This window comes from Cyprinus carpio, chromosome B16 (assembly GCF_018340385.1).
Source record: "Cyprinus carpio isolate SPL01 chromosome B16, ASM1834038v1, whole genome shotgun sequence".
Lineage (NCBI taxonomy): Eukaryota > Metazoa > Chordata > Actinopteri > Cypriniformes > Cyprinidae > Cyprinus > Cyprinus carpio.
Window position 1 is genome coordinate 8,495,421 of NC_056612.1, and position 21,280 is coordinate 8,516,700.

The 21,280-nt window shown below is 38.3% G+C and overlaps 1 protein-coding gene across 2 annotated transcripts; it reads right to left on the reverse strand.

Moving 5' to 3' along the window:
- Window positions 1-607: 607 nt before the first annotated feature.
- On the reverse strand, window positions 608-13,974 carry LOC109105843 (angiopoietin-1-like). 2 transcript variants are annotated; one of them, XM_042740515.1, is made up of 9 exons: window positions 13,308-13,974; window positions 7,410-7,565; window positions 7,102-7,223; window positions 6,759-6,991; window positions 6,029-6,156; window positions 4,871-4,972; window positions 2,513-2,679; window positions 1,280-1,410; window positions 608-1,096 (listed from the first exon to the last, which is right to left on the reverse strand). In XM_042740515.1, the coding sequence occupies exons 1-9, from the start codon at window positions 13,629-13,631 to the stop codon at window positions 936-938; spliced, it is 1,524 nt and encodes a 507-aa protein (XP_042596449.1). In that variant the 5' UTR covers window positions 13,632-13,974; the 3' UTR covers window positions 608-935. The 2 variants fall into 2 exon arrangements, with proteins under 2 accessions (XP_042596449.1, XP_042596448.1); XM_042740514.1 differs by having other exon boundaries at window positions 6,029-6,159.
- Between the last annotated feature and the right edge of the window lie 7,306 nt (window positions 13,975-21,280).

Consider the following 21,280-nt stretch of genomic DNA (forward strand, 5'->3'; position numbering starts at 1 on the left):
CCAAGATCATCTGAGACCAGTCACCTGGACAGCTGCTGCAACAATCGGTTTACATAACCAAAGAATTTCTGCACAAACTGTCAGAAACCATCTCAGGGAAGCTCATCTGCATGCTCGTTGTCCTCATCGGGGTCTTGACCTGACCGCAGTCCGTCCTAGTAACTGACTTGAGTTGGCAAATGCTCACATTCGATGCCGTCTGGCACTTTGGAGAGGTGTTCTCTTCACAGATGAATGCCGGTTTTCACTGTACATGGCAGATGGCAGACAGCATGAATGGCGTCATGTGGGTGAGCGGTTTGCTGATGTCAGTGTTGTGGATCGAGTGGCCCATGGTGGCGGTGGGGTTATGGTATAACTGCACATTTTAGAGTGACCTTTTATTGTGGACAGCCTAAGGCACACCTGTGCAATAATCATGCTGTCTAATCAGCATCTTGATATGCCACACCTGTGAGGTGGATGGATTATCTCAGCAAAGGAGAAGTGCTCACTAATACAGATTTAAACAGATTTGTGAACAATATTTGAGAGAAATTGGCCTTTTGTGTACATAGAAAAAGTCTTAGATCTTTGAGTTCAGCTCATGAAAAATGGGGCCAAAAACAAAAGTCTTGCATTTATAATTTTGTTCAGTGTAGTTAGTACAATGTCTAAAGTGTACTATCTAAATAAAGTGTAACCAAATAGACTTAAGCAAACAGTTCATGAATTTCCTGAAAGCTAATGACACCAGTAAGTCAAGCCCTCAGTAGAGAGTTCCATAAACACAACAGACTATTTAAAGAACACAGTATACAACATGAGGAAAAGTTAGACATTGAATTTCCCACACAAATTTGATTAAAATATTTAACCATTTACACAGCATGCTGTATAAGTTCATTCATTGTGGAAAAATGTGTGAAAAATTTTGATGTCAGATGACCGGTTTCTCAAAAGTTTAATGGGCGGATCATCATTGTGGTGGCACGTAAAGAGTAGTTGGGGCCTTTGAAGTAGTGCCACTTGATGCCATCAAGTTTACCTGAATTTTGTCCAGAGGTGTAGTACCTGCCGTTGAGGTTTGATGGGCCACAGGCATCAAACCACCAGCCCAGAAGAACAATGAATAAAGAGAGTCATGTTAAGATTGAAAGATGGGTCAGAAAAAGGTCAGTATTGATCATAATCCGCTTTACTCCCAGATGCTAGCAGTACTTTTACAGTCAAAGAAAATGAAGTTTTGTTGCATTAAAGTATAAACTTTGCCCTGCTCCACTGCTATCGAGTTGCTTACCACCTGTGAGCATGAGTGCACACTTGCAGATGCAGTTGTCATTATCCATGTCTTTTGTGCTAAAGTCAGCCCCATTTATCACCAAACTGCTCTGTCTGCCAGCTGTACCACTGTAGCTTTTCAGGAACAACCTAACACAGAAAGACAGGTAGATAATAAGAGAGTATAAAAGAAAGCAGTACTGCATCCTGTTTATATACAGTATATTGTAATACTTTAGGTTCAAATAAGTTTAAGTTCTTTAACATTAGTTCATGCACCAGGCATTATGAACAAGCAATGCTTGGTTAATGCTTGGCTGATGTTATATTTTCTACTCTAATATAATTCAATTTCATGGTTTAACAACAAAAAAATTGTATAGTAATTGTAATAGTATATGAATGGTATTCATATGGTATTTATGAATTAACTATAAACTAGATTAGTAAATGCTGTACATTGGTTCATTGCTAGATGACCTTATTATAAAGTGTTACCATTTGTTGCAAACATGCAGTGGATGGACATGTTTGACCATTTTTATGCAGCTTGCTTATTTTCAGCATTTTACCACAAATAGCACCATTGTTGGAATGCATTTTAAGTTAAAAATCGTTTATGGGGTAAATTAAAATACTTCAGTGGAGCACAGTCAGTTGAATGGCATAAAAAAAGACTCAAAAACTGGTGCTCATGGTGTGAGCCACTGAAAAATAATAATACACAAAGACAACTGACTGAAACAGACAATTTTCAAGAGCATGTATTTTGTTAAAGGGCTACAACTTTTAAAAATGCATCTCAATATGCATTTGTTTATGTTGACTCTGACTGTTTTGACTGTGTATTGCGTAGACACCACCATAGAGAGGTAAGAATTTATAACCCCACAGTTTAAGAGTGTACTGAAAGCACTAAAGCATGCTCTAAAACTATCACTAATTGCATAATCTGCATTACTGACACACCTAGGTGCATTTTGGGGTATTTTGCTACATTGCTTCCTGGTATAATGAAACAAACATATTTTGATAATGAATAATAGCACTGGATCCAAACTGAATGCATGAAAGAATGTGTTTGTTTTGATGTCTCCGTATGTATGATAACAGAGGGTGTGAAAAGTTTAGTCAAGCAGCACAGAAAAGCAGTGCAATGTTTTAAAGGTTTTTACAACAAACATGTCATCAAACAATGCTGGGTTGAAAGAGCATTGTGTTTAAATTTTAGTAAATTTACCCAACTCTCTACCTGTAGTTTTGTTTTTCACTACCAAGGTAAAACTTGTCATATTGGGAGAAGGCCAGTTTGCCATCCCAGTCCGTCAGCTCCAGTCTAAGAGTGCACTGCCTCTGATTGGTCAACTTGTACACCAGCTCATTTCCCAACCAGTGTTCTCCAGTCAGACTCCCAAAGCCCTGAAATACACAAACACACACACATTTTGTTTTTCTATAATGGTAGGGACTTTCCATTGACTTCTTCTGTTTAGACACACTATCTTGACAATTTGTGAATATTTGTACTAGTATTTTACAGTTCGGCGAACTGATAGATGTCAAATTTGTATGAATTTGTTTAATCTTATTTGCACTTATTTGTATTTGTCAACTAACACTCATTGGATTTGTCAACTAACTCTCATTGGAGTATGAGTAGTCTGTTAGGTTTTGGTTTAGGGTTAGTTGAATAAGTTGACATGGCCATGCAAATATACTTATAGTCAGCAGAAATTGTGTTGGGGACCATCAAAATAAAGTGTTAGCAGATATCAAGCAGACATTCTACTAATACTATAATGACTGGTCGTTGACATTGTAGTTACAAACTTATATATAGTTATTAGAATGTGTAAAGTGGATTATAATATTAAAGTGTTATCATATTTTCCTAAATCTAATGCACACAAAAACCAGAATTTTTACATTTTCATTGTGAAGCTATTTGTTACATTGCCTGGTTCAACCTTCAACCAAGTGCCTAGTGTGTGAATTCAAAACAATAATTTACTTAAAAATTTAACCAGAAAACTAGGGACAATCGAAATCATATTTAGAAGACCAGGCAAGGCTAACAACAGATATGTTATTAAAAGATACTTGTCCAAACATAGGATGCAAGTTTAATGTTACCTGTCCAGCAATATCCAATGTATTAATCTGTTCACTCATTTTAATTTAGTTAAACTGTGGCCAAGATTTAACTAAAATGAGGGGAGAAATTTATAAAAAACATCTGTTTCACTACTCAGCAAACTGATGGTGAATTTGTATGAATTCTGTTTTCATAAGATCATGCCCACTGGGAACAAATTCTTAATTTATGGCAATAATATGTTTTCTCTCTCTCTCTCTCTCTCTCTCTCTCTCTCTCTAGCATGTCATGTGATGGACTATGTTTTTTTCCCAATGTAAATCTTAGAATAAAATAATTAAAAATAAATAAATTTAGTTGGTGTTTGACAAGAGCCTCCATAACTTTTTAATTTTTTCATAAAGGCTTAATAGGATTTATTATGGGACAGCTGCACTGTATTGTGGAGATATTACCCATAACAAGATCAGATTAGTGAGAACTCGCTTGTACATACTACAGGCAAATCATGTCCTCTAAATGAACCAAATCAAGATGGCAGTTGCTATGTGCCTCTTTCTGTGTGCCAGGTTAGTCACTTCTGGGAGTAATGCCAGGCCTCGATCAGCACTACTAAATACAAACCAAATCAGTGAGTTGTCCTTTCAATATCCTTTGTACATGCTGAACTGCACTGCTGGATTGCTTTGTTCAAAAATGATGTTCCCTAATATTTTTAACAAGACCTTAATCATAATTTCAGTCAAGACCACTCTGTTTGAGTAAGGGTGTATTCACCACAGGAAAGTTCGCTAGTTCACATGCTTTGGTCCAGAACAAATATAATGTAGATTTTTTTTCTTGTTTGGTGCGGTTTGCTTTCACACGGCCCTTTTTGTAAGTGAACCAGAAACTGTAAACAAAACCACACATGTGCTCAAGGTCATCCTTTCATTGGTTCATCCATTCAACCATACCAGAGTTCGTTTGGAAGCGGACCGAGACCACCTCTTCAGCTGGGTCTCGGTACAGTTGTTTGGTGCGCATAAGAGTGTGACTGCTGTATTCACACCTACCCAAAAGATCCGCACCAAGAGGGGAAATGAACTTGAGTTTGTTTCAATTGAAACAAACAAGACAGGTGTGAATTTAGCAATGAACTGGATAGATGATATATCTCTGTGGGTAAGCAGTTAGTGATCATGTATTTGCATAAGGAGGAGTTGGGGATGGAGGAGGGTAAGCGCATGTCTGTGCGACAGAACTCAAGGCTGATTAAGCGCATGTCTGTGCGACAGACTATGGCAAGTGGGAGTATGGATGAGCTTATATATCTTATTGATTGTAGTGGGAGGACTTATGATCAGCTGAGCGTCAGCTGATGCTGCAGGTACGCCGTGGTCCGTCTGAAATACACTTGAGCTCCATTCGTCGCTCAAACTACATTTCAGTTAGAAGATTAATAAACCTAGCTGGTGTCCAATGACATTTATTGATATTTCTAATATCTTATTTGTTTCACTCCATAAGACTTACCATCTTATACTCCTTCCAGGTTCTGTGGAAGTCCAACTTTCCATCTTTCCTCAACTGTATGACGGTCCAGCCCCCACCAGCACTTTCCATGTTGCAATAAACCTAGCAGGAGGAGAAACAACAGGATAAGACGGAGGCTTATGGCATTTCTGCTCCTTAAATTCAAGGGTTTTGTTCATAATTTAGAACAGCACTTAAAAAGTCGAGCAGATAGTGTTGGTTTTAAGGCCAATTGTACTTGAGTGAAAAATTATCGTTTGTGCACTTACAATGTAAGCAAAACATAACTACTCATGAATTCTGATGATTTACTTCATCAGGAAGTACATTTAAAGTTGCTAAATTACTGCAAGTTGAAATTACTACTGTAAATTCACAATTTTCCACTTAAAAACTTAAGTAGAGTAAGTTTTTAATTTCGGCAGGCTCATTTTTTTTATAGTACATTGCTCTTCTGCTCATATGGGCATCGACCAGGTTAAATGTAATAATGGGCTTGCCACTGACAGCACCAGAACTCAGAAATAAGTTACAAGGCCAGTACAGGCAGTGTAAGTTCTGGAGTGCAGCATTCACCCAGCTGTTACTCTGAGAGTTCAGCCAAGAGTATTTCCAGCTCTTGCTTTTCCTGAGGTAGCCAATACCTGATAGAGTGTACTCTGACACAAATATACTGTTGGCAGATAACTCCAGAAAAAGCAAACATAACATTTCTGGGTTTTGTGTGCTGTTATGACTTCAGTATGTTGCCCATGCTTTATTCTAAATCTATGCTATACATGTTAAAAAAATAATATTAAACTCAAGAGTCACTGATGTGCCTGTATATTAATTATCTTCAATAATCAGCAGATCATACCTAATTTTCATTGCCATCATAGTATGCTGGTAATGAGGAAAGCACCACAGAAAAACAGTAGGTAGATTCTGAAGTAAAAGTAAACAACAAAATGTTTTTTGTTTTTTTTATAGTTGTCTCATAAAATTAAGGAAGGAGGAAGTATTTTAAAACAAAAAAAATTACCCACTTCACTTTAGAAGGAAAGGAATATAATGCATGGGGAAACATCCACCGCAAAAAAAAAAAAAAAACATGACAGATGCAACACTATTGGCCCGACTCCTGTAGCTGTGTTATCAGATCCCATTTAGACTGACCTTATGCATGTCTTGCATGCTTATGTAGATGGTGTAAATTCCACTCCTGTTAAATCCAGCCCGGAAGAGTTCGGCACAGTCTCTGTATTTTCTCTGCTCATCCATTTGCTTGAAAACCTTTGGATTCACTGCTTTAAACAAGCATGGATATAAAAAGTAAAGATTGCATTCAGTGTTTGCTTCCACTTAAAGAAAAATAAAAAAAGGGTTTGTAAGCTGTTGTAAGTCATTCTAACCCCAAATACTTGTTGTTACAGCTTTGTGGATATAAAAAAGAGACCTTTGCTCAAATCAGTGTTTGGGCTACCAACTGAATTCTAAAAAGCTTAAGTGAATGAATCCATCTTTATAACGTGACTTGCTCTAAGTGCTGAGCCTCATATACTGATCAGTATATAGAGGTTGAAGTGGGACGTGGGAAGTGTGAGGCTCTTTGACATTTCACACAATGTTTCAGATCCAAGTAAAACTTGGCAGCAAAATGGGATATTTATGGTCTGCAGCACCCCTGATGTGAGCCAGTCACATTTGAATTCTACATGATGTAAAGCAGAGAGATTTTAAGAAATTAATCATGGGACTGTTAGTGCAGTGCAATACAATATTTGTGACCTCACAAATGAGGGAATTAATTAATAAGTTATGGGAACAAATTCTAAACTGATTATCCATGACATCTTGTATTTTTTCCCTGTCATGTGCATATATCTCTTATCTCCAATTTGTTTACCTTTGGTCTTGGGGCATATTTTAAGCAGATTGTTAATGGTACTATGCAGTTGTAGTTGAACACGGTAGAGAGCGCTGTTGTTGGTGATGACCTGCTCTAGATTGAGTTCCAAGCTCTGTATTGAAGAGCTCTGGGATGCCAGGAGTCTCTGGAGCTTTGTCAACTCACTCTTTATCCAACCCAGTTCTGCACGATGACGTGCTTCCATGTTATGCATACGCTGCTCTAGGGCACTGAACACAGACATGAATAGGACAAGAATTACCAGAAAACAAGACCAAAAAAAGTGAAAGATGTGTCAAGAAAAGTGCCAAAAAAAAAGTGTAATTAAAAGAAATTCTACTCTGTTTTGTCCTGAAGTTGGTTGATCTCACTGGTTTGCCGGAGCAGTTTGTTCTCAAGTTTGATGGAGGACAAAAAGTTTTCCATTGACTGAATCTCCAGTCTTGAAGTCTGATTGAAAACCTGTTATATAATGACATAGTAGTTGTGTTATTTTCATATTAGAGACTTTTCAGCTTCATAATTCCCTGTAGCCATCAACACACTGCAAAAGGGTATTTATTATTAAGTAAATTCATGATTTTCCAAGATTACTTAGAAGCCAGTATTAGCATGTTATGATGAATGCCTTTGGATATGAATTCACACCTGTGTCTCCGTGTCTGTTAGTCTCCTGATGTGTTGGGTGGAATGGGAAAGCAGTTTGGTGCCAAGATCCAACATGGCTGTCATTTCACTATGTAAAGCATTATTTCGCAGGTGTGTTGTGTCTTCTGTCAGATTCTCTTTTACAAATACCTCAATCTGTATGCAAACACACAGGCAGAGAAAAAGAGCGACTGGAAGCAAAACATTATTCATTATGGTCTTTATACAGTACAGTTTACACTTTATACAGTCACATACTGTACATTATTTTGATATACTTGCAGCTGTACTTTTTGGGGCATTGAGCAGGATTGAATCAGTCTGGTCTTGAGCAGGAACATACACCCTTAATGAGACAATATTTATTATATTTTATAGTAAATTTTCTCATATTAAAGTGTGGAAACCAAATAGAGAAAAACAATGAGGAATCCTAATCGTAATTCCTCGAACACCCAAAGTAGTAATTACCACCACAAATTAAGTAAAATTACAAATAAATTTCCCACAAAATTGTACAAAAACACCCTTAAAAATAAATAACTATACATGAGAACAGTAAAATTCAATAACATGTATAAATCCCTTATGACTGGTTTTGTGGTCACATATGTAAAGTTTCTTTATTAACACAGTACACTGGGGTGTATTTTACTTTTTTAGAGAATGTGTACACTCACTTTTTACTTGATGGTTACAACAAATGACATTTTAGAGTCATTAAAATGACTAAAATACCCCCCCCCCCCCCCCCCCCCCCCCCCCCCCCCCCCCCCCCAAAAAAAAAAAACCTTTAACATGTGTTTTCAATTTCTTTACTTTATGAACCTTGCTTTGTGTACATGAACACAGTCATATTGGGACAGAAAGGGTACTCCAATCTACTAAAAATGACTTGTAAATTTCACTGCTGTATGCTGGATTTTGTGCACCTGCCAGTAATGGTTGTAGTAGAGACAAATACCACTATAAAATTAGGGGGAAGTCGTGGCATAGTGGTTAAAGAGTTTGAATCCTAACCCTAAGGTTGTGGGTTCGAGTCTCGGCCCGGCAATACTATGACTGAGGTGCCCTTGAGCAAGGCACTGAACCCCCAACTGCTCCCTGGGCGCCGCAGCATAAATGGCTGCCCACTGCTCCGGGTGTGTGTTCACTGCTGTTTGTGTGCACTTTGGATGGGTAAAATGCAGAGCACGAATTCTGAGTATGGGTCACCATACTTGGCTGTATGTCACGTCACTTTCACTTTTTATATAATCTTTAATCCAAGCAAAGCACCAGTTGTAAATTGAACATATCAACAAATGTAATGATATTATGACACTTCTGCTTACTCTTACTCTGTCACAACTAAGATAATTTGAACACATCCCACAGAGCACCGCTTCAGGACTGGCACATTCTCTGGGTTGCTTATCAGCACTTTGTACAGTGTTTACAGGAAGAGATATTTTCAGCTGCTCACAGTGAGATGGAGTCCAAGATGTATAAATACTCGCTGCATTGAAGTGATAGCTGTATGTCCTCTGGACCTGGAGTGTATAACACTCAGATGAAGTGTTGGAACAGGATGTGTTTATCTAGTGTCCTGCATCCTAGTAAGACTGTGCTAGCTGGACCAAATAGCCACAGGCAGGGATTAAACAAGTCACAATCTTCTTTCAGAGCATATCAGTGGTAAGAGAACAGGCTGTGGTGTAGACAAGACTGTTCAATAGGTCAAGATAATACAGACTCAGAAGCATTAATGTATTATCTGAGATAAAGTATTATAAATTATGTTTAGGGAAGGTGATGGTGATGGTAATTACATTTTTAACATATAGTACAATATAACATTAAAATGGCCAACGTTTTTTGTCTTACTAAGGCTAATTTCATATCTAGCATTTAATGTGTTATAAATATGCACAATTAAATACAATTTTACTATTAATTTGAAAATAGTTTGATTCTGAATGAAGCTCGATAAAAAAAATAAAAATTCTGCTCACAAGTAAAATTTAAGTCTTATATTTCATCTCAAGCATGCTGGTCAATGATGGTGTTGTCTCCATAGACAACATCTTTTTTTTTTTTTTTTTTTTAATGTTAAATTGAGAAAAATTGGTTTGGTATAAATTACATCTTATCTTTTTATTTATTTTTATTTTTATTTTTTGATTGTTTAATTTTTTACATTTGTATTGTATTATTATCTTTATTATTTTAACACAATATATGTTAAAATGGTTTAGATTATTAAACATGATTAATAGTTTTATTAAGAATTTTTTAAGATTAAAAGTCTGAATAGTTAAAACACTGAAATATATAAATAAAGGTATTTGAAAAGTATTTAAAATAAATAATTCATATGGTGTACAATCAGTTTAAAAAAAAAAAACGCAGTGAAGTATATTGATCAAAGAGTCTAAAGAGATTTATACAAAGGAACATCAAGTGGATTTGTTTCTGACCAAAATACATGCACATGTTGGCATACAACGGAAGTATAAAAGTGTATTTCCTTTTTTTTTTTCATTAATCAGCAGTCATTAGTCTGCAGGGACATAATTCCATATTTGTTGTAAAATTAGATATTTGCTGCAGTGTTTCAATCTTCAGTCCTCTGATTTCACATAGAACATAGTCCCAAAGGGATGGTTGAAAGCCCACATATCCTCATTGCTGGCTGGTTTGGCTCACTAGGACTTGAAATGGAGACAGAGGGTGTTGTTTTCTTAGAGACAGATCAAGTCTCCCCCGTCGGCCCGGAAAAACACAAGCCTGCCCCATTGGGGCGTCTACTCACTAAAGAAAGCTCTGACAAAGCGCTTGACTGATAGGAATGCATAAAATCAATTTTGAAGGTGTGGAAAGAGCCATGTCAGTTTGAAATCAAGAGTGAATACAGCACTCCAGTTGTGCATATGGCAATGGGAAGCATATTCTCATATTTGATAATTACTTCTGTTGTCTTTGAAATATTCTTAAAGTGGACTGTCACATGTACAGATCAGCTTTTATGGTAAACTAAAATACACTTCAATGTCAATCTCTTGGAATTTTATGTTAATGAAGTTGCAATTTAGTATGTTTAAAATATATTAACTTTAAATGTTATATCAAATAACACAGCATTTAATCAAGAACTTTACATGTGCTTTAGTATGTTAGCCAACAAGTGTACTTGTTGTACCCATTACAAAAAGATTATTAAAATGAAGTGAATTAAAATGGATTTTTAAGTACAGCTTTTATTTTGTCATTATTACAAAGTGCACTTTTTAAAGCATTCTTTTTAAGTACACTTAAGTGGCCTTAATTTAATTTTTCTTTTCTTTTCTTTTCTTTTTCATTCATTCATTCATTCTTTCTTTATTTATTTCTTTTATTTGGATAGACACCGCAGGTGGATAATCAATACAATTAAGCACAATTTTTTTCAAAAGTCCTCGAGTATGCATGTAGGTATCGTTAGTGTCACTATAATGCCACAAGGACACCTCTCAACCCTTGACCTGGTCACTGTGTGAAGAACAAAGAGTTAAGTGTCATTTGGTTGGGCAGGCTGGAGGAAATTCTCTTGCAATACAAATTAAGCAATGCTGAAGTCCTTGGCTGGGAACCTACTGGGAATTTAGAGTGCATCACTTTAGATTAGATATAGTTTGTATGGTAATAATGATATTTAACAATCAGTAAAGTGATATAAAATGCAAAATCTTGATACCAGGGCAAAGTTAAAATAAGATGTCAAACCTGCTTCCTAATCTACAATAGCATAAACAGAACATCTTTCAAATCTGTACATGACCTATTATGTATAATTCATTATAAAGGTATTCACAATGAACATTGTAATGCATTATATCTTTTCATAAATAACTGTAACCAAAGTTAAAATGCATTATAAATATTTGAAGGTTTGTTGTGTGATTTAATGCATTATACTTTCTGAAGGTGTAACAATGAATAGCTGAGTAGAATTATATCTATGGTTGCAATTATTCATGAGATTATACAGTGCATTACAAGGCATAATTATGCATTAAAACTACTTTTATAATGCATTAGATGTTAAGGCTTTAAGTAAAGTGTTACCCAACTATTTTATGTTTTGGTAGATTGGTGGTAAATTTGTATGAATTTCTAAGATTTGAGTAATAAAAATAAAAAAAAACATTGTTTTTATTGATAAAATAAATAAATATATAAAAATAATAAAGAAGTTACCCCTAAACTGGGTGAATGATAACATACAAATTCATAGGAATTTGCCATTACTTTGCAAAAAATTAAAAATCTGTGGTTGCTTTATGAGTAAAGAAAAGAGTAATAAATAAATAAATAAATGCTAGCAACATTAAATATGTACATATTTAACTTAAATTTGTATATATATATATATATATATATATATATATATATATATATATATATATATATATATATATATATATATATATATTATAACCAGGGCTGTCAAATGATTAATCACGATTAATCACATCCAAAATAAAAGTTTTGTTTACATAATATATGTGTGTATACTGTGTATATTTATTATGTATATATAAATACACACACATGCATGTATATATTTAAGAAGAATATGTTATGTTTATGTTATATAAAATATAAGAATATAAATATATAAAATGTATATACATGTAAATATTTTCTAAATATATAATTTATGTGTGTGTATTTATATATACATAATAAATATACCATGTACACATACATATATTATGTAAACAAAACTTTTATTTTGGATGTGATTAATCGTGATTAATCATTTGACAGCCCTAATTATAACCGGAAATAATGTCAATTAAATAAATTTTGAAAATCTATTTTTGTCAGTTTACAAATTTTCACTGTAAATTATAAGAATTGTTATTTCTTCTATAACTGTACTTTACTATATAATTACATGGAATGTCCCATTAGATCTCTTTCAGTTTTAGGGAACTTACTTACTTACTGTTAACTAGTTCGCAAGTTTTTACCTGAAAGCATTTTTGCCTTTTTTTTAAACCATTAAAATTACAATGATTTTGGTTAGGAATTGTCATGAGATTGTGTAACATAAAGAGCAAGAAATGAGGCTGATTAAATCCTTGATGGTTAAGCTGTTCCCCAAAGTAATGCCTGACATTGAGAGACTGAACAGACACAGAAATTGTGGATCCAGAACTGAGCCTGAAGTGTTTCATTTTAATTTATCTTTGCTCTAGGATTAAAAGCCACTTTACAACAAAAACAGTTCGGTGATACGCTACAAAGATACATACATTCTGCAACATTACGCAATTTATTTGTACATTAAATGTGCCTAAATTAGATGTCTTGCCAAATGGGCAAGAAAATAGATGCCAAATGGGGGTCTGCACAGCGATGCAAACCATTTTTTTCTTAGTGTGAAGAATAATATGAAGAACGTTTTTGCACAATAATACGGAGCCCTGCACATGACATGCAAGAAAAAATAAATCGTGCGCACGATTTACTAATTCGTTCCCTCAGTGTACTAAAACGTGCACACGATTATTATTGCGTTCCCTCGATTTACTATTGTGTTCCCCTCGATTTGCTAAATCGTGCACACAATTTATAAATCGAGTGAACAAAATAGTAAATCGAGGGAACGCAATAGTAATTGTGTGCACGTTTTAGTACATTGAGGGAACGAATTAGTAAATCGTGCGCACGATTTAGCCTACTATTTTTTCCTGCATGCCATGTGCGGGGCTCCGTACAATAAAGAATCCCTTTTGTACAATAAAAAGATTCCATTGATGCTAAAGGTGCTTCACTGAACAACAGATGCCAGTAAAGAACCTTTATTTTTAAGTATGTGTGATCCATTTACTCTCCATCAGCAGTGCATGAAATGACATGTTGGCTTACCTTTTGGAGCCAGTGGGTGTAATTTTCCATGCCAAGCTCCAGGTGTTGGATCCGCTGGTTTAAGCAGCTTTGCTTCCCCTGTGGAGATTCTTTCTGGACACTGTTACCTTCATAATTACCATCATGTTCTTCTGGCCAATTACCAGTCCTGCTCTCCTCAGGTTCTGGCAGAATGAAGGTATAGCTACATTCTCCATGCTGAACAGAGTTTAAATGCTGACTGCTGCCACCAGAAACATCTGTTAATTTATCCACAGGTGAATCTTCAATGCTTGATGTCCTCACCAGCAATAACGTCAAATGCAGAAGAATATTGATCTTCATCTTTATGACATCAAAACAGGTACAGCCTGCCAAAACTTCTTGCACATATTAAATGAGCGATCATCTCTAAATAAACATACAAAGAAGCCATTTTTCCAGAAACTGCATATGATTGCTCTTCTCAAACTGAAGTGTTTACCATTGAGATGCCAGTCCTCTGTCCTGCTTCAGTACCTTAGAGCAAGTGATTGCCACCAGAACTCCAGGCATGTGCTGTACGTGTGTGAGAATGTGAACAGTGGGTTTTGTAGACTGTGTGTTCAGAAAAGACAGTTCTATCTACAGACGGCTGGTCAGTGTGTGTGTGTGAGAGAGAGTATTTTAAAAGGGTCTGAGTGTTGTAAGAGTAAACTGCAGACAGACTGTGTGACTGTGCAAGAATGTGAGTGAGAGCATGTGTGTCAGTGTGTGTATGTGTGTGTGTTAGCTTTTATAGCAGAAACAGACATGTACTGGCAAAACGTTTACCTCTATTTGATGAAAGATCATAAAGATGATGCTAATGATTAATGGTGTGGCAGGATATAAACCACAACTGTTACTTTAAATATATATATCACATATGCATACATACATTGCTATTTACACTTCTGGTTAGATGTCAACTGCATTTCAGTGGCTCTGTACTTGTACTGTGCACAATGACAATAAAGTTGAATCTAATCTAATCTTACCTAATGTCAATGTATGTGCTGTATGTATGTATGTATTTACATAACTCAAAGTTCCTCTTCAGGAACTATAGCTGCGTTGAATGCTATGGGGAACGCCCTCTGCGTGACCAAGCTCTGAATCACATGTGTAATCAGCCCAATCTGTGTTGTGAGTCTTATTTACCGTTGTTTGTCCTTACACAACCCATAATAAGCTCCACCATGCCCAAGGCAAACGATAAGTCAAAGCATAAAGAGGAGGGCGAGACCGAGTCACGCTATAGATTGTCTATTGCGTGGCTTGTTTGGGATTGAAGCACACAGAACCGACTCTCGAGGGGGCCGACTGCCCTCATTGCAAGCATATTCCACTGCATCTGCTTCGTTTCCGGGAGGCTCTCTTTGAGGTGGGAGCCTTCACCAGCGTTCCTAACGGTGCTGGTCCTCGCGGCTGCATTCGTGGGGTTCGCAGTTAGATCTGCTGGTGGGAATGGAGACGGGCACGTCCCTATCTCCTTCCTCACACACCAGATCTGCCCCATCTCTGGGTTTGGAAGCCCGCACTGCGGCTATTTCCTCCTGGGGTGAGGGCTCAATGCTTTGCCTGTCTCCCTCTGAGGAGGTTGACGTGGAGAACGTCGATGAGGTCTCGCTCCCTCTATTGCCCCAGTACGAGGAGCTGGTGGAGGTGGTGACTCGTGCGGTAGCCAAGTTAAACATTGATTTGCCTGCCAATAGTCAAGCCGAGCCGCAGCGAAGCAAGCTGAATGAACGCTTCCTGCAATCGACGCCACCACCTCCTTGCCGGAGCTTGCCGTTTTTCCCCGACCTCCACACCAAGGTGTCAAAGTCGTGGGCTAAGCCTTTTTTCGGCCCGTCTCTTCATCCCTGCTTCAGATTATTATGGGAATTATTAAGGGTTGAGTGAGCGCAGTTAAAGGGTGATCCCCTGGGTTGAACAGACACTAGCTAGCTTTCTGTCCCCAGGCGCGGCATCATCCTTAAAGGCTCCGGCCGCTGCGTACAACATCAGTGCTGGTGGGCAAGGGGTACGCGGCAGCAGGTCAGGCCGGTGCATGTCTGCACACAGTGTCTGTGTTACAGGCATACCAGGCAGACCTGCTTAGGGAGCTAGATGAGGGCGAGGAGCTTAACTCTGATAACATTGAAGAGACTAGACTAGGAGGTCCTCGGCCAAAAAGTGCTGACGCAAGTGGGTCAGGACTTCAGATGGCGGCCCCTACTAGGGTAGAGCGATGTACACCACATCATACAGTGCCCGTCTCGCCTCAGTGCCCTCAGGAAGTCAGTCTGCCAACCCTGCCAGACCTCCAGGGAGCAGCGGCATCCAGCAAGCGCTGCTCTCAGTTTCTTCCACCCACGAACGTAGTGGAGCTGAGAGGCTCGCTACCCCTTCAGGGGTCTCTAAAACAGTTAGATCTTTTGCCCCCTGCCGGTCCTCCACTTCAGGGCACGATCTAGCTGCCTTGATAACACCAGAGGTCAGTCTTTGAGAGACTGATTCCCTTAGTAGATTATTTAGCGTGGAAACTACTGCCAAATGTATCTCAATGGATCCTGCACATAGTTCCTGCACATTTTCATAGTTCCAAAAAAGGATGGGGGGTTGTGTCCGATCATAGATCTGCACCAGCTGAACCACTGAGTCATGCGACTGAAGTTCAAGATGCTCACCATCAAGCATGTTGTATCTCAAATCAGGTCCGAGGACTGGTTTGTCACGATAGATCTCAAAGACGCATACTTCCATGTCTCCCTTCCCCAACACAGGACGTTCCTGAGGTTTGCTTTCGGGGGCAAAGCATACCAATATTGAGCACTTCCGTTCGGCCTTGCACTCTCCCCCCGCACATTTACAAATTGTGTGGAAGCTGCTCTGGCTACACTGCGACTCCAGGGCATCCGCATACTAAATTATATCGACAATTGTTTGATTTTAGCTCAATCGGAGTAAATGGCGGTTCGACATCGAGATGTCGTTCTTGCCCACATGGGGGAGTTGGGTTTGAGACTGAACGCCAAGAAAAGTGTGCTTTTTCCATTACAGAGGACTACTTATTTAGGCGTGGTGTGGGATTCGACCACGATGCAGGCACGTCTGTCCCTGCTTGTATCGAGTCGATCCTCAGGTCAGTCAAGAGAGTCAGAGAAGGCCAGTCACTCACTGTCAAGCAGTTTCAGAGATTGCTGGTTCTAATGGCAGTTGCATCCAATGTGATACCTCTTGGCCTGCTGTATGTGAGGCCCCTACAGTGGTGGCTCAAGACCAAGGGATTTTCCCAGAGGGGATGCCTCTGTGCCTTAGACATGTGAAAGAAACCTTGGTTCTTGAATCAGGGCAAAGTGCTGGGAGCTCCTTGTGGCCATGTAATGCTAGCGACGGACCCGTCCCTCACCGGCTGGGGTGCGGTAATGAATGGCCACCCTGCTCGCAGTCTGTGGAGTGGTCGCCATCTGACATGGCATATCAATTGTCTGGAGATGCTGGCCGTGTATCGAGCATTGAAACTCTTCCTCTCAGACCTGAGAGGTCACCATGTATTGGTGCGCACCGACAACACATCAGTGGTCTCTTACATCAACCACCAGGGAGGTCTGCGTTTGTGACCCTTGTACAAGCTGGCACACCAGATCCTTCTGTGGTCCCAGGACAAACTCCTCTCACTCAGAGCAGTATACATTCCTGGATATCTCAATGTGGGTGCAGACGTCCTGTCGAAACAGGGGCCGAGGCCCGGGGAATGGATGCCCCCCCCCCCCCCCACCGAGGTGGTGAAGCAGATATGGAGAGCTTTTGGCCGGGCTCAGGTGGACCTATTTGCCGATATCCTATATCGTAATGTCCCCTCTGGTTTTCTCTAGTTCATCCAGCTTTCCTGGGACTAGATGCTATGGTGCAGACGTGGCCGATCTTCATCTGTACGCTTTTCCCCCAATCACTTGGTCCCAGGAGTTCTGGTGAGAGTACGCTGGGACGGGGTTCGGCTGTTATTAGTAGCCCCATTCTGGCCGGGCTAAATATGGTTCTCAGATCTGATCGTGCTCCACGACAGCTCTCCATAGGAGATTCCAGTCAGGAGAGATCTACTCTCACAGGCACGGGGTACGATAACTCACCCCCGCCCGGAGTTATGGAAACTATAGGTGTGGCCCCTGAGGAGGCACAGCTCATAGCATCAGCTCACCCAACTGAGACCACCGTACAACACACACCAACCCAAATCACCAAAAATTATGAAACTGAATTCCATGAAGAGGAACGTCTCAGGTAACGCATGTAACTGTGGTTCCTCGAAGGACCGAGACGCTGCATCTCGAAGCCATACTCCCGGCACCCCTGCCAGCACTTGTTTCATTCCTAGAGGCTATTGCTGCACTTCCGCACGTGCTTTTAAGCTTCCTGGTCGATGACGTCACTTGCCTATGACGTCTTGCCTTTCCATTGGGCTGATTACACGTGATTCAGAGTGTGGTCATGCAGAGGGCGTTCCCCATAGCGTTCAACACAGTGTCTCGTTCCCTCAGGGAAACCAAGGTTACACGTGTAACCCTAGACGTTTCCATGTAAAACCTGTTACATGTTAAGATTCAGTATAGGAACTGTCAGGGTGCGGGCTAGACAGAGGACTCAGATGCAGAGTAGGGAAAAGGAGAATCTTTATTCTCGCCACAAAACACAAAATAACATAAACAATAATTAAATGCTCTGGCATACACAGAGATCTCCGAGCTGGCCGGCACACTGCGGACCACTCGCGCTGCCGGATCTCCGAACTAGGGATCCTTAGACAGGAAAACAGAAGGTGAGAATGAAGCTTGAACACCACACAAAACACGGGCAAAGACAAAACAATCTACTCATGACGACAGACAGAGAGGCAGAAACATATAAGTGAGCTGGGGACGAGCGACAGGTGGGGAAGAATCAGCTCGTGATCTGCGCACCCCCGCCACGATCAGCGCTGATTGTCCAGACCACGAGCTACCGAACAGACAGGACAACACAGACCGCAGGGGAAGCTGAGAAGGCACCCTGCACCGTGACAGGAACAATTTTAATAAATAAAGTTGACAGTAGCCATTCCATGGGGAAGAAAAATACAGTGAAAGTCAAAGGCTACTATCAACTGTTTGATTACCAACATTCTGCAAAATATCATCTTTTGTGTTTAACAGAAGAAAGAAGCTCATGCAGGTTTGGAACAAATCACTTATCCCTTTAATACTGAGCAAAACTAAATAAATCTGAGAAATAAATGTTTGGATTTAGCACTAATGAAAAACCCTAAAATTCCTTTAAACAATATTTTACAGTATGGCCACTTTTACATCTTTGTCATTAAACCTAGTAAAATATTCTATTGCAGTCTCAAACATTATCATTATAAATGATTAAACATTAAATATTGTAACATAAACAGATGTTTTTGTGATGTTTTAATGTCAGTAAGAGGCAATGGGTTTTACATTGCTATAATTCTTCTAATAATCACTCTCAGAACCTGAAAGCTATCCTGCATAAAAAAATAAAAAAAACTTTTACTGTAATGTGTGTCATTGGTGGCATGCCCAGTGTAATTAATAAACTATTTCAGGACTTGAAAAATTATTTCAGTTACATGTCTCCTGTTCTTTGACCTATGAAACAAAATAAATGTTTGGAAAACAATCAAAGCTGAAAAGTTGTATTAAGTGTGACAACCAATATGTTTGGTATCCATATCCAAACTGACTCAGTATAACAAAAACAAGGTTTCACAATTGGCCATTATTCCATCAGGATTCTGGTGTGTTGCTGTGAGAATGTGACAGCAGGATATAATACTTCACGTATCATCATCTTATATAAAGTGACTAGAGACTCACACTTCTAAAGGAGCTACTGAGCTATTTTCTTGTTTTTTGTTCATTCAATCCCCTGAATTCTCAGGGTCAGATGGAGTTTTCTGGGTTAGCTGTCAAAGTAGCTTAATGCGGAGCGATACACTTCTTCAACCATTTGGCTTTGTAATTCTTCTGATGGTCACAGAGGACAGTCTGTTGTCTGCACTTCATCCTGTCTTAGAGGCCATATTACAGGCCTACATCTTTTATCTGTGCGTTAATAACTTTCACAACTCTAGTTTCCTGGATGAAATGGAAAGTTAAGGGCCATGAACTAAATATATTTTAACTGACATTTTCTTTGGTAGCCCTGCATATGTTTACTCATAGGAAATGTGTCTATACTTTCTGCATTAAGAAAGAGTATAACAACAAGCATCTAAATTTACAGTACTTGTTTTCTGATATGGTCACTCTGTTATCAGATTGTATGTGAACAAGAAACTCCGGTTTCATCTCATACTTCTCAGGTTTCAACTCAGTTGACAGATGTAATAAAAATCTACAGAAAATCTCCAACCACATCAAACACAGTCCTTGTATAAATTTGCAGTCTGAAAGAGTATAACAGGTAGATTTCTTCTTACATTAGATATGAGAATAGCACTGTGCTGCAGTGATGACGTATTTTTGCACCCTGGTTCCTTCAACAAAACACCGCCAAAAGTAGTAACCAACAAAAGTTTATGATTCTTATACGTTTTGTTCATCATCATGAACTTCTCTAAATTTTATGAAATTTGAATCCTAAATACAATAACCAAATGTAGGTTATAAACCATGATCCCATGACGTCCAACAATTCTCTTAGTATTTATTTCAAAGACATCACCAACAACCTCTGTAGACTAAAAACTTCAGGACGTTGGATTTGGAAGTGATAAAATGGAAACCCGTTTGCAGGTTTAGGCCTAATACTAAAAAAAATGTCAGCTGTTTAAATATTGTGTAAAGTATATCCTATTTTGTCTAAAATTATTTTGAATGACATTCATTGTTTTCAGCTGTCTATCATAATAGCGACAGGAGAGTCATCAATGTAAGGCAAATGAAATCACATCAACTGGAAGTAAAAATATAATTCTGAGTTTTTTTGTGTTTTCCCCCCTACAAAAATAGTTTACGTCACAGTCTAATGTTTAAATATTGTGTACAGGATATCCCAGTTTGTCTATCATTTGTCTTATAATAGAAACAGGAGAGTTAGCACTGGTTATTAAGGAAAACTATGATTAGCTTAAGCTAAAAAGTCAAGACACTTACTAAAAAACACTGATAAGAGGCATGTCTAAAAGATCAGATTGTGTGCAATCTACAGACCTGAACCAATATGTTTACAGACGTTTTACAAACAAAACCGTAGGCAAAGAAACATCAGTACGCACGCAGATATAATGCAAACTAATGCACATTTTGATGTCAGCTGTCACACATGTAATATCCAACACTGCCCTCTGCTGGAGAGATAAAGAAGAACAGTTCCTATTACTCACCTTTCATCATCACTGATCTGAACGATAAATTCATAATTTTCATGTGACATCAAAACAAACCTTACTCCACTTTTTTTTTTTACAGAGTTTGTATTAAGTAGGCTATTAATGTATTAAAACAGTGTTACTGAAAGGCCATATTCAGTATACGTTATTGATAATGCACTTTTTTTTACAGGCAAGCAGATAGACACAAAATATAAACCCAATGCGCAAAGTATCACAATTTATTGCGTTCATATTGCGGGATCATCTGCTTGCCTATATAAAGTATGCAGGTGTTTACACTGTATCACTGTTTCTACATTAAGGCACTTGAAGTGTTTTTCAATTTAAACGTTTTAGTATGACCAGCTTTTTTAGTAACTGAATCTAAACTAATCTAAAATAGCCTATTACTGTTTTTCTTAAATACATTACAAAAAAAATCTAGCCATGTGTAAAAGCTTAAAGTGTACTCTAAAATTAGTAACTTTATTTTATGCTAATTTTAGATGTCTTTTTTTTTTTTCAAATGCGCAAATAATGCCTTTTTATTTGTATAAAATAGCTTTTTTATTTATATGAATTTAGATTTATGTTGCATAACATACAAAAG

Coding starts and splice junctions, on each gene's coding strand:
- LOC109105843 (XM_042740514.1), bottom strand. CDS start 13,631: ATGAAGATCAATATTCTTCTGCATTTGACGTTATTGCTGGTGAGGACA. Junction 7,224..7,409: donor TAACAGACACGGAGACACAG/GTGTGAATTCAT, acceptor ATTATATAACAG/GTTTTCAATCAGACTTCAAG. Junction 4,973..6,028: donor GCATGCAAGACATGCATAAG/GTCAGTCTAAAT, acceptor TCCTCCTGCTAG/GTTTATTGCAACATGGAAAG.